At 55.7% G+C, this 13,156-nt stretch overlaps 3 protein-coding genes across 3 annotated transcripts; 2 read left to right on the top strand and 1 right to left on the bottom strand.

The window, feature by feature from the left end:
• Positions 1-19: 19 nt before the first annotated feature.
• On the top strand, positions 20-1,342 carry EV422DRAFT_514889 (uncharacterized protein; the record flags this gene model as incomplete). The annotated part of the gene is made up of 2 exons (XM_053069277.1): positions 20-377; positions 975-1,342. Coding segments are annotated over 2 exons (514 nt in total), but the record flags the coding sequence as incomplete, so codon positions are not given.
• Positions 1,343-6,531: 5,189 nt separating this feature from the next.
• Positions 6,532-10,479, bottom strand: EV422DRAFT_616986 (uncharacterized protein; the record flags this gene model as incomplete). Its single annotated transcript, XM_053073987.1, has 11 exons — positions 10,328-10,479; positions 9,945-10,256; positions 9,531-9,880; positions 9,220-9,475; positions 8,404-9,150; positions 7,817-8,344; positions 7,678-7,752; positions 7,441-7,616; positions 7,305-7,369; positions 6,926-7,240; positions 6,532-6,853 (listed from the first exon to the last, which is right to left on the bottom strand). The coding sequence occupies exons 1-11, from the start codon at positions 10,413-10,415 to the stop codon at positions 6,532-6,534; spliced, it is 3,234 nt and encodes a 1,077-aa protein (XP_052929439.1). The 5' UTR covers positions 10,416-10,479.
• Positions 10,480-10,567: 88 nt separating this feature from the next.
• EV422DRAFT_514848 (uncharacterized protein) lies at positions 10,568-12,606 on the top strand. The gene has a single exon (XM_053069276.1). The coding sequence runs from the start codon at positions 10,804-10,806 to the stop codon at positions 12,529-12,531; it is 1,728 nt and encodes a 575-aa protein (XP_052929438.1). The 5' UTR covers positions 10,568-10,803; the 3' UTR covers positions 12,532-12,606.
• Positions 12,607-13,156: the final 550 nt, after the last annotated feature.

Here is a 13,156-nt window from a genome sequence, read left to right as displayed (position 1 = left end):
CGTATTCCTGTTGTCATTGCATGAACGAAGGTGTGCGGATAGCAACGAGATGCGCGTTGGCCAGGCGTATTCGACAATTTCAACTCTCAACTCGGCCTCTAATTAGTAAACTTCCACGACGCAACACACTCCCGGCCAAAACAGACATTACGTCTCCCGCCCTATCATACCAAACGACCACAATGGCAACCGTCATCCGCGAGCTATGGGGCCACCACCCCGCCTTCCTGCAGCGCGCCAACCAGCACCGCAACCTCATTGAGCTGATCGCCCACGCACCGAACCGCGGCGCCGGCCTGCGAGTCACCCCGACTGAATGGTACCAGCGCGGATGGAGCGACGCTTATTGGACCGTGAAGAACATCGTTTTGGAGGAGGTAGGGGTCGTGAAAGAGTGGGGAGCGGTGGCCAGGGGAGAGCTAGTCGGATAAGGAGGTTTTGGACTGGGCTGCACAATGGGGGTGGACGACGAAGTTCGGGCTGGGTGAAGCGCAATGCTCTGCGAATGGGCCTGGTCCAAAGTACTTCTTATTGCAGACCTGGACGGGGGCTGCGCTCTTGGAGAAAGGGCTCTCGGGCCGGGGTTACTTGGGAGTCGAAGAGCGTACGCCAGTGAAGCGGAATGTTGGGGGAACGAGCTTGGCTGCAAAAGCTATCCACTGCAAGACTTGGGTTTGGACTTCACCTGTAGGGAAAATGTGGGCTCGAACGAAGCTATCGATGGCAGGACGGAGGTGTGAAATTCGGGATGAGGGGAAAGCTATCCCCCACAAGAATTGGAGCCGGCGTTCGGATATGGGAAATGCTCCTCGATTGGGGTTCGGCTCCTCGATTGGGGTTCGGCTCCGACCTCGAAAGATAATAGTCGGGGGCAGGACCGAAGGAATGCAACTTGGAAGGATGGCATTTCGAGCATGGGAGAAAATTTAAATACAATTCACACTGTTTCTCACCATGCCCTTTCTACCCTCCAGGACCTAGCACACGGTGAAGTGTTCGGGCAGCTTACATGGCAGGGTCGGCCAAAGGGACCGGCGAGCGCGAAGATACCAAGCATTTACAAAAAGAAGTGGCACTTGTACGAAGCACCCGAGGAGTTGCGGGCATTGGAGAGGAAGCTGAGGTTATGATTCTCTCCACGGATAGAGGGGCTGGATAGGTAGAATGGCCTGTCCGTATTGCTCACCCGTCCGTTTGGCGTGTTCCGTCAAGGCATCTATAGACGGCCGTCCTCCCCATTCTTAAATGTAAATTATTCCCCACTCTGTAATATAGTATCTCTTGCATCTACTTGATGCCCCACCCGCTACGTTGGTAGCTCCGTCCATACCTTCACTCTCTTGGAGCTAACCGAAGACTCTTCAAAGGGGGTGCAAACCATCCGCCAGACTCGTCGTCCAACTGAAATGGCCACCCGACTGAAGCGACGTCCTTTGAGTTGTATGCAGATCACTTGCACCGCCAAGTGTGGAGCACCCGCCGAAATCCCCCATAATGTTAGGCAACCCTGCGTTCCATCAGACACTTACCCGTTGATCGAACGCTCTACACGTTAACCAGTCCAACATCGGAATTCGTTTCGGTGCATGCCGCACCCTCATCACTTGTCAGTGTCTCTTGAACATCAAACGCCGGAAGGTACATAGACTTTTGGTGTTTACCGTATGTATGGGTGGTTCCGGGCTCTGAGCAGAAAAGGGCTAGGCGTGGAGAGAGACACAAACCTGGCCTGGAGTGCAAAGCTGTCGGCACCCCGCAAAGGAGCACTGTACAAAGGAATGCAAGTCGATCCGGAGGTTTGTTAGACTACCAACCCACAACTGAAAAGTGCTTGAAGTCCAACGTGTCAACGACAAACTGACAAAGAAAGCCGACGCGGTGTCGAAATATGCGCCGAACGCGCATTCACTGCTGTCAGCCGAAGGTTTTTGTCCCCACATGGCTCTCCACACGCAAACAACGAAGAGGATGCGCTAATGCAAACCTGGGGCACTAATAATAGCCCTGCCATTTGGGACAAGGTGAGCCCATATTAAGGGCACACTTTCATGACTGATTGTTCCCAAGCCTCCACAGAACAAATGCAGCTAAAGGCAGTCAAGACTGACAGTTCACATATGGGGGCTGGTTCTGAAGACGGGCTTTGCTGAAGTCAGCTGGCGTTGTTAAGATCCCAAAGACCGTTGTACCAAAACTCCATTTTTGGGATATTCCAGAATTCACGCGGACGTGAGAAAAGCCTTGGGTTACATAGGACCTTCTCGCACATACCCTTACTGCCGATATCAATCAGCAACGCAAACGCAAAAGCTCGCTCTACCGCGCCGCCATTTGCAAGTACCTGGCTCACGACCTTCGGTGCTCTCAAGGAATATCTGTAGTTTAGCATACCTGTATTTTGGCTAGTAGCCATACATTCGCATCTCGCCTGCTCGAAATACCCCGTCAACTCTGCCAGTTGCCATTGTTACGTTCGACCAGCGATCAACCCACTGACGTGTGATACCCAAATCCTTCATCAATTCCTTCTCTCTGCACGTGCGACGGATTGAAAACGTTCCAAGTCGCAATTGACAACCTGCGACTGACACACCGCTTGACAGATTGGACATCCGTACGGGATCGACCCAATCGTAGTTGCAATCCATCGAACGACTTAAATACCAGCTCGACAGAGAGGGCCGTCAACAACAAATCGAGCACGCCCATCCAGTTTTCCAATCGATCCGTCCCTCGGTCTCGCCAACATTCCTGCACCGCCAGTGACGTCCACCGGGTCCGCCCGGATGGGGGCTACCAAGCATAGCGCGCTGTTGCGAAGCAATTTCACACGGAGGAGTCTGGGGAACCTTGTAGATAAGCCGGGGGTATGTTATCTGTCCAGTCCCTCCTTTCATTTATCGTACGCGGCAAGCCCCTAACGCTTCCGGGGATGTTTCTTCCAGGCGGTTTCAGAAGACCGTCGGATAGCGGACCTCCTCCTAGACAACAACTGCACTCTGCTGGCGCTGATATGTCAAGTATCGTTTGTGGGAGACACGGCCGCCAGCGTTTCGCTGGAGGTGCTGTCGTTGTTGCGGCAGCAGGGATCAGAGGTGACGGAGGCGTTTTTGAAGCGGTTATTGAGGTCGCGGATATTGGGATACAGTGAGTGATGATGGAAGACCATTTTTTGGCATTGATTGCATAGAAGTATACCGATCGAAGGGCTGGGAAGAGGGATATATACTGAACAGTACTTCTATGTGTCCTTTTCTCCTCGTCGCAGTTGTGAAGAACCGAGATCTGAGTGACATAATACGAGACAACAGGTAGCATTCCCAACGTCGCTAGGTGTTCCCAGCTCCGATCTACTCATACTGACGACATCTCTTCATCCCTCAACCAGCATGGCAACTATGCTCTTGAACGCCTTCGCAAGATACGAAGGTCTACACTACCTGGGCCAGTCACTCACCGAACCATTACGAGACGTGCTCCCCTACGCCGACGGTTGCGAGATTGATCCCCAAAAGTTCCCTCGAGACATGGACGCGTCAGCAATAGAAGACCAGCTAGCAGAAAACGAAGCGCGGCTGAAAGGCGCATGTTCACGGGTCCTCACCAGCGTAGTCGAGAAGCGCGAACTGATGCCCGGATCCCTGCGGCGAATGTGTCACTACCTGAGGGAGACGGTGGAGGAGATACACAAGGAGCAGGGGCTGTTGGCGGCGGTGCATATGCAGTCGCCTATGGTGACGAGCGTGCTGCCCGCGCCGCCTACCCCACCGACGCCGAAGTTGTTGTCAACGGTGGAATTGGAGGAGAGTGGTGAACCAGCGGCGTCGTCTTTTAGTGCGTCGCCGCTGGGGAAGTCGGCGAGTGTCACTGAAGAGCCAGCAGAGAGCGAAGGCGTGGATGACGGCAATGCCGTTCCCGCACCGACCGCGATATCCGAAGAGCCGGCCGTAGCACAAGGTGATTCCGAAACGACAACTCCCAGACCGAGTACTGAAGCACCATCCCCGAAATCGAATCCCGACGCAACATCCGCAAAGCCGAATGCCGACGCAACGATTTCCAAAATGAGTTCGGGGACCGATCTCGCCTCCAAGCCACCGGGCACATCCACGCCGAGTCGGAAACAATCGTTAAAAGACACGGACACGGCGTCATCGCCTCTGCGCTTCTTCGGACGGCTGCTGCCTCGGGCCAGCCAAGGGAGCATAACCAGCTCGCCGCTCGAGGGCGGGGACGAGACTAGCAGTCCGAGGGGGAGCGCGGAGCAGTTATCAGCTAGCAGCGGTAGTGGAAATGGTGGCGCATCCACGATACTACGAAAACGCGCGACGTTGAAATCCAGTCGGCGGAGCAGCGGGGTGGAAAAATCACTAGACCTAGAGAACAACAGGACGGGTAGTCATTCGCGAAGCAACAGCACGGGCAAAGAGGGAGGGTTGGCAACGATAGGGACGACGATACCACTAGCGCCCCCGTCGGGCGGAGGCAAAGAGACGGGCCTGACGATCAACACGGGAGCGACAGGGACGTACGACCAGCAGAAAGCGTCGTACATCCTAGCGCGGAAGGCGGAGATGGCCTCCAGTTGGTCGAAGCAGAATAGCGCGGGGGCGTTGATGTCGCCGCCGTTGTCGGCGGTGGAGCCGGCGAGTACCGGCGGACCTGGCAAGGCGCGCGTCACGAAAGGGGCTTCCGATACGTTTTTGTATGGACGGGCTAGGGCTATGTCCACGTCTACGTCCCGTATACCATTGCCGCAGAGGACGTCTATGGGGTACTTGTCCATTCCAGAAAAAGTGGTCGGATCGTTCTTGTTTTTGCGGTTCTTCGTACCAGGTACGGGCGCGGAAGTATGACCTTTCTCGCATATGGTTTGAAAACGGATCACTGATGTTGCTTTCTCGAAATCCACAGCGGTAACATCCCCCGACACATACGGGCTGATCGAAGGGCGGGTCTCTCCAGCCGCGCGCCGGGGTCTTGTTCTCTGCGGCAAGATCCTCACGGCGATGTGCAACGACGTGGATTTCGGGAACAAGGAGCAGTACCTGATGCCGCTAAACCATTTCTTACGAGAGAACCGGGAAAAGATAAAAGATTATCTGACCTTCGCTAGCTCTATGCCGCCGGAAGTTTCGGAAAAGGTAGGTACAGCGGGGAGACGATGGAGGAAGTGATCTTACAAGACGACTTTCACCTACCATCTAACTCACATCACTCTTTCCCCAGAGCACAAACCCCGCCTCCGCCTCCCGCCCCCAATCCACAACCGACCGGCCCATCTCCACCCTCAGCCCCTCCTCCAAACCCCTCGGCACCTCCAGCACCCGCACCAGCAGCGGCCTCCGTAAAGCCCTCTCCCGCTCCATGCCCTCCCTCAAAGCCGACCTCGACCTCCCCCCCACATCCACCCCAACCATCGCCGCCTCCACCATCCCGCGCGCAACCCTCCCCGGCAAACTCCCCCGCTCGCGCTCGGGCGACTACATGGACATGGCCAATTTCTACGCCTACCTCGCTAAATCGGTCCACAAGATCGAGCGCGAGCTGGACGAGCAGTTGTTTTTCTTACCGCCTGAAGAGGCGGATTATGTGCTTGCCAACTTCTTTGAGCTGAAACGGGTGCTGGAGGGGAGTAGCTATGCGGAGGGCGGCGCGTATCTGCCGGGCGGGCAGAGCAGGGCGAAGAGTAAGAGTCAGACGATCTTTGCAAAGTTGAGCGCGAGGTGGGGGTTGAAGGGGCTGTTTACGGGGTGAGTGGCCTTTCTTTTAGTTTTTGAAAACATATTGGGGTTCGACAGATGTCTCGGGCGTGATGTGAGAGGATGGCGGATGAGTCGGCCACTGCGCCTTTCCTCGTAGTTTGTGGACAGATGAACTTACAATCCCAAACCCCTTTCCCCCGTCCTCACAGGCAGCCCGCAAAAACCAGCCGCTCAATGGACGACCTAAGCCGTCTTACGGGCGCCGGCCGACAGTCCGCGACAGGCCGGTTGCCGATGAGCGCTACGCCGTCCACCATTGAATGAACTGCATAAACCTTTGGGGCCCCGTGCACACAGCACAACGAATATCGTAATAACACCTCCGGCGCAGTATGGTCCGATCCTCGTGCAGATCCATGACGGGGGGCGTGGCGACATCCGCTTGGGCTGGCTGGTCTTGCCCGCGCCTCCTCTCGTTTGTCATGACAGACGCCTTCAATGATTTTCTTTCCCATCCGCGCGAGACTCCTGCCCACAACCGCTTCCCATCCCCACCCCTACCCGCTCCTGTTTAAATAGTATCCGCCCTCCTACTTTCATGAGACACCCCCAGACGATGGCTTTCCGTTCTTTCGACCGAATTTTTCTCCCATAATTCATTCCCTCAATACTGCATCTTACATACAAAATGCAATCTTCATCAGACGTATTGTGAGTGCCCGATCTATCTACCTAGCCCTGATCCGGCGAAATACGCCGCCTAATCTTAATAGGTCCAAAGCTCGTTTGATCACAAATGCCCATACTCCGCCGCCCTCCCAACCCTTCACTCCACCCCAATCCCCAATTGGGTGTTAACCATCTCCCAAAACACCCTCAACCCCCTCTCCGGCACCCACACCCCGACCTTCTCCACCACCTCCTCGACACTCATCAGCATAAACTCCCTCAGCGTCATGATCGTTAACACGATCTGCGCCGAGAAGGAGTTGAGCGTCGGGAAGGAGCGCAGGAACCGTTCTTGCGCGGATTCTTCATGTGAGAGCCAGGTGCGCGTTTCGTAGGCGGGGCGGGAGAGCCAGGCTTTTGGGGTGGTGGAAGAGTTGGGCGGTGTGTCGTAGGATTCCGCGATCGTGTCGCCGATGTTTCTGAAGACATGAGCAGTGCGAAATCTAGGGTGTGTACAATTGAAAAAAAACCAAACAGAGCAAAACACTCACCTCGCGATCCACGCACTCTCCTCAGCCCCCAAACTAACAACCCACCTCACCTCCGCCCAGTTCCTACAACTTGCCGCAAACGCGCCAACCCACTGCAGCGCATTCACGACAGGCGGTGTGAGCATATACGCGCCTGTCTGTGGGCCAGCTTCCAGGACGAGATGCACGCGGGTGAAGCGGAGGATGCAGCGGAGGAGAAGGGAGCCGAGTTCGGTGGTGCCGAGGGTGCCTAGGGCGGTGAGGGGGGAGGTGTGGGGGGTGGGCGTGGTGGGGAGGTGAGTGGTTGTGAGGGGGAGGTGGGGGAGTGGGTAGAAACTTTCGAAGGGTGTTAGGTCAGGGCACCGATGTTTCAGGACAGACAGATATGATTTGTTCATACATGACGCAGGTTCTCTCATCGATGATCAAATCCGCTTCCAGTCGGGCGCCAGGCGCTGCATCTTCCTGCGTTGACAAATCGACGCGATAAATCCAGACCCCATTCACAACCCCATCAATAATACAAAGCCACTCACGGAAGCACACTCCAAATCCCGCTCAATCAAGTCCACCGCATAGGTCTTCTCAAAAGCCCTGACCAGATCCTTGTTCTTCAGGATACGTTCGCCGGCGATATAAGTGTGGCGGGTGGCGCTTTCGCTGTCGAAGGGCGGAAGGGCGAATTTGACGGCGGTGGGCGTTGGGAACATTTCTGTGGAGAGCGGTATTTCAGGTGTCTGACGAAGAGTCTGGTTTTTTGCCCGTTTGCTTACCACTAGTGGGAGTTCTGTTCTCCGCCGCTTTATCCGCCTGCGCCCCGACGCGTTCAACAATCCCAGTAACAACCGCTAATACAAGTCCCTCAGCATCGACACAAATCATCCACAAACCCACAACCCCACTCCCAAATACCTGGCGGCCGACCCCTCAACGTCAAAAACTGATCCAAAGAACTCCTCACCGAAAACGGCTTCCTATATTTCGCTAGCACTTCTTCCAAGTTCTGTGCGGGGTCGTCCATTGCATTCTCACGTGTCGATCGCGGGTTGTCTAGAGGTAGGGGTGGGAGGATCTCCTCAACTGAATGGATTTCGAATGCGGGCTCGTCCTCGATTTCTATAGGTGAGTCTACGTTATGCCGTCGGAGGCCGAGGTTGATCATGTGATCTCCGGGCTCATCGAATCGTAGGTCAATGACGGGTACCGCTCCTTGCTGAGCGTTGTGGGCGGGACGTAAATTGTTAGGCGGAGGGTTGACTAGATCGACGACCGGGATGGTTCGCTGCGGAGTGTTGCGGGCTGAACTTATATTGGGCGGTGGAGGATGGCCCACCGGTGCGGTCTTTGGGGGTTTAAGAGCACGGAGAGTTCGCATGGCCTGGATTGGAGATGAAGGCCTGTCCCCGTCGTTAACGGAGGTACTCTCGAATTCCATGTAATCTAATGAAATTCGGTTAGCGACACTGTCTCGATGGCCGCCGAAAAGGTGCATGCCATACCTCCAGGGTTAAGCTCCTCCACCTCACAAGCCTCGACAATCACCCTTCTCAACCCCTCGTGATCCTCAACCCCAAATGCCCCGCTCAAAACGCCCCTCCCAATCCCGCCAACAGTAATCGCCTCATCATCCCCAACCCCCATCGCCCTCATCATCGCCGCAATCGGGTTCCAATGCATCAACGCCAGCTCCGTCGAGGTCATATTCTCAAACGGGCGCAACTTCAACGTCTTTTGCACCAGGGCCCGGAAACTCGTCCATGCGTCCGGGCGAGGGTGGAAGGGGGGTGGGTGGGGGAGGTTGGGGATGCTAAGTTGTTTGGTGGATGCGACATCCCAGGGGGAATCGAGGATGGGGGTGTAGGGCTTGGTGGAGGCCGCGCCGGCGAAGTCGAAGAAGGTGGAGAGGTCTTCGGCTAGATCGTCCCCATCGGTCGTACTTTGTTGGGGCTCTTCGAGACTTTTGTAATCCATTCCGCCAAACTGCCCGTTAACAACTGCGTCCAAAGTTAACTCGGGTAACGAATCGTTTTGCCGACGGCGTTTGGGGCAAAGATCGGGCTCATCTGCGAAAGAGAGAATGGGGGATTCGATGCGTCTCAGCCTTCGCTTCTTCTTGCTGGGGTTAGGCACGTCGTCTTCATCTGTTGTTCCCATGCGTCTCATTATGTCTACGTCCGTTGTCGCTGTGCATACGTGGTCGATGGTGGCTTGCACTGTCGCGTCATCTGCGGCGTCTATCAATGGTTCTGCCGGTATATCAGACCACGGTTACGCTCAGTTGCTCTGCAGTCAGGCCGGGTGGTACTGATACGTACCACTGAGTGCCGCCAAAAGTCCGTCAGGAACCACGCGCCCCGCCATGTCGTCCTCTTCTTCTTCCAGCCCTTTGAGAAAGCTGATCCCGGCCCCTAAACCTTCGACAAGCGCAGACAACGGCGCGTCCTCTGTCAAGCAATCTGGCATAAGCTGTGACTCCGCCGGCAGAGGAGTCGTAAACTTTGGGGACGGCAGCTTTTCGGGATCGTTTCTGGTAGCAAAGATTGGCGCTTCCATTGGTTCGGAGGCTTCCATCTGTTGGGGCATGAGTGATTGTACGGAAAAACCTATAAATCGACATGCAGCCGACCTTTTTACTCAGGTTCTCCGTAAGCAGCTCTCCCAACCACCGATCTTCCGCGAAAGGATCGGAGACTGTGTCAAACGGATCAACGATACTCAACAAGAGCCGAGCCGAGGAAGGTCTTCCCAAAAACGGCTCGCTCAAGGCCGCGTTGAATTGCCGCCCCATGGCTTCAGCTAGTTGCCCGCCTTCTTCTTCAAAACCCTTTTCCTTGATTCCCAATCTAATCATACGCCCAGCAAGCTGCTGGACAGTCGGCAAAGGCTTGAATTTTGGGACAATACTCGTCATGGTTGTTTGCGCAGGTAAAAGTGGCTCGTCCATAATGTATAACGCTCTTGCGTCATAAGACGGCTCTGAAATACGTAGTGAGCAAGCTTTATGCAGTCGAAGGACAATCGGCTACGTCCAAACCTTCACCTCGAATCCGCTGTTGAACAGCGCTATCCGCTGCCTTAGCGTGGGCGTCTGTAGCGACTTTTTCCAAAAACAGAAGCACACTCGACCAAACAGGGTTTCCTTGCTCATCCACGCGGACGCAATTCCCGCTGAGGTCCCATTCCTCATCTAAAAAGTCGTCAAACAACTCGCTGGGTTCTATGGACGCGTCGTCGTGCGCTGGAAGTATGCTGCGCAAAGAGTTCACGATGGCCAGAAAGCTCAGCGGTGGGTCATGGGGCTCAGGTACGTAGTGACTTTCAAGAGTGGCTGACAGATACTCGTTCGCTGCATCTAGGGAGGAATTGGGAGTGAATGACACTGTGCTGAGCGGTGGAAGATTTGGCAAGATGGCGAGAGCAAACCTTCGTCTGGGAGGCGCATGGTCGCGAGGACTAAGGCGACGTCCTCACGCCACTCTGCGTCCTCAGCGGTGTCAATGCACAGGTCCATGTACTTCGTCCCTGTCCTGTCCTGTCCTGGCTGTGCAGAAGTGGCTGTTGCTGTTGCACGCGGGATGGAAATGGGATGGAAATGGCACAATCTAACGGGCGGCCGATGGGGCCACAAATTACCCTGCACTTTGTTGGGCGCGTGTGCGGAAACGGGAGGCTCTTTCTTGGTCGGAAAACTGCAGGACCACTATCCCTCGCTCGCCCGTCGTTATTGCAACAGCTCAACAGGTTAGGTCTTGAGCTCACCCGCCTTCAACTCTCGCAGAGGGCCGAGCGGTCTTATCTTACTGCTGTGTCCGCCTTCCGGAGGGGTTCCTTCAGTCCGCAGCTTGTTCTGTCGGCACTCCGCCGTGATCTCTTGACGGGTGTACATTGTGCAAAGCACGATGACCGACGGCACCGCCGCCAAGACACCATCTTCTACTCATAACTTGCCTCAACCATCGCCTCTCAACCTCTCCGCTCTTCGGTCCACGAGTCCGGCGCCTCCCTTTGTCCCGACCTTCGACGCAAACTCCGGCGCCCGCAGAGCTTTTGTGGAGATTGAACAAGTGTATGAGCCTTTCCGCAAGCAACAGAACGAAGCAGCGGACTTTGTCTTTTCAGAAGAGAAGAGTGCGAGACTCGAACCCGCAGAGCCTCTCCCTACTTCTCCCCCACCTCCACCGTACCACGATGCGGAGCGGAAAGCAGAATCCAGTGGGACGCCGGGCACGATGAAAAATGACATATTTGCTTCGGCTTTCAGGGAGGGCTCCATATTTCATGGCTTGCTCTCGCCGCAAGTAGACACTCCGAAACAGCGGCAGCGTGATGCGCCCACTCCACAAAGCAATCGGCCCAATTCAGCTTCCACGCCAGCTGACACACCACGGAGCAAGAACTCGATCTTTGAAATGTCACATACCATCTCTAAACCAGCGGTAAACATGGACGCAAACGAATTGAGCGCGCTTCGACAGGGACGTCTAATCAATAGCGACGAACTCACGTACGCGGGGACGTCACCACGCTCGCCGCATCAGTACTATCCACCTCCACATGCCCAGCCTCCTTCCACTGGCAAGACATACTACGGTCAGGGATCCCCTTACAGCTCATCCATGACCGTTCCGCTATCACTTCCGACCCCTCCAGCAGTAACGCCATCAATCGCATCGCCGCCGGCAATAGACAACGAGGCCGTTTTCCTGACCGACGCGAATACATCCGGCCGACGTGGCTTTGTGGACTTGGATGAGAGTCAGTTCAAGGTGACGCCCATTGTCACAGTTCGGAAGCGACCTGTGGACCCGGACACGGAAGCATTGACATCACCGGCACTGCTATCTCCTTCATCGGAAGCAACGCCAGCCCCATCAGCGAAACTCCGAGCGGCCGCTGAAGAAGCTCGCCGGCGAAAGGCGCGAGACAGGCCGCAGGTCATTGTCTCGCCCGCAAAGTGGGACAACATCAACCTCACCTTCCTCCCCACGCGTCGCAATTTTCTCGGGGAGGGCCGATACGCCCAGGTCTATCTGGGCTACTATACCGTAACGGACTCGTCTCCCGAAAAAACACCCTTCCCTGCATCCTCACCTCGGCCGCCACAGTCGGGCCTACCGGACCTGGAGAGTTCAGATCCGCTCGTACCTTCATCTGGGAACTTCCACCCTTGCGCTGTCAAACGGCTGCACAATACCCTGGAGTCACAGTCGGTTGGGCTTTCGGAGGTCTGCATTCTTCGCAAGCTTTCGCCGTTGCATCCGAATATCGTGAAGTTGATTGGGGTCAAAGACGAGGCGGACGTTGACAACCCGAATGTCAAAGCCCAGCTGGCTTCTTCGGCCGAGAACCCGACTTTGGAATCACGCCCACAAACCAAAAAGCGCACCTTATCAGATTCCAAAACGATCGACCCGTCGCCCAGACTGCTCATCTTGCTGGAATATCTCCCGAAAGGCGACATGTGGGAATGGGTGCAGCGGAACAAGCAGAGTGTTGGGAAACGGTTGTGGGTCAAATGGGCACGGCAGCTTGCTAGCGCTATCGCCTGTATGCATGCGGAGGGGATTGTGCATCATGATATTAAGCCGCACAATGTTTTGGTATGCCTAGGGAAATCTGCCAATTGACGCATGACGCACGTCAGTATTGAGTTACTTACCCCTATCCCGTGATTCCGCAGCTTACCGACTTCCTGGACGTACGGTTAGCCGATTTCGGAAACGCCTGCTTTGTTCCAGAGCAGCAGGCGACCATGGGCATGTTCGGTGACGGGCCGCCACCGTACACCTCCATGTCCGACACGGAAGCACTGCCTCGAGAGGCACCGCCAACATCATCAGAGTCCAATCCAGCCACTTCAAACAAACAAACCACCGCCCCAGCACAACTCTCAACCCCACCCGCCCTCCCAACCCTCTCAATCACCACAACCCCAGCCGCCTCAAACACAAATCCACCCCAACCCCGCCCAACCCTCAAACTCCTCATACCCACCTCCACCGACCCAAAAGATCCACACCTCCACGGCCCCATCACCCCGGGCTCCCCAACCTTTCCGGACTCCCAAACCCTCCACTCCGGCCTCGGCCGCGGCACAACAGCTTACACCGCGCCCGAACTCTTTGGCCGGTCTTCGGGCAGTTCAATGAAGTCCGCGGATGTGACTAGCGAAGCGGATCCAGACGACGCGGCGTACTCATTTCCCGTTGACGTATATTCGTTAGGTGTGACGCTGTATACACTCCTCACAGG

The sequence above is a fragment of the Fimicolochytrium jonesii genome (genome assembly GCF_025526975.1).
Source record: "Fimicolochytrium jonesii strain JEL569 chromosome Unknown EV422scaffold_2, whole genome shotgun sequence".
Lineage (NCBI taxonomy): Eukaryota > Fungi > Chytridiomycota > Chytridiomycetes > Spizellomycetales > Powellomycetaceae > Fimicolochytrium > Fimicolochytrium jonesii.
The sequence above is the reverse complement of the archived record's forward strand: the minus strand, read 5'-3'. Positions and strand labels throughout refer to the sequence as shown.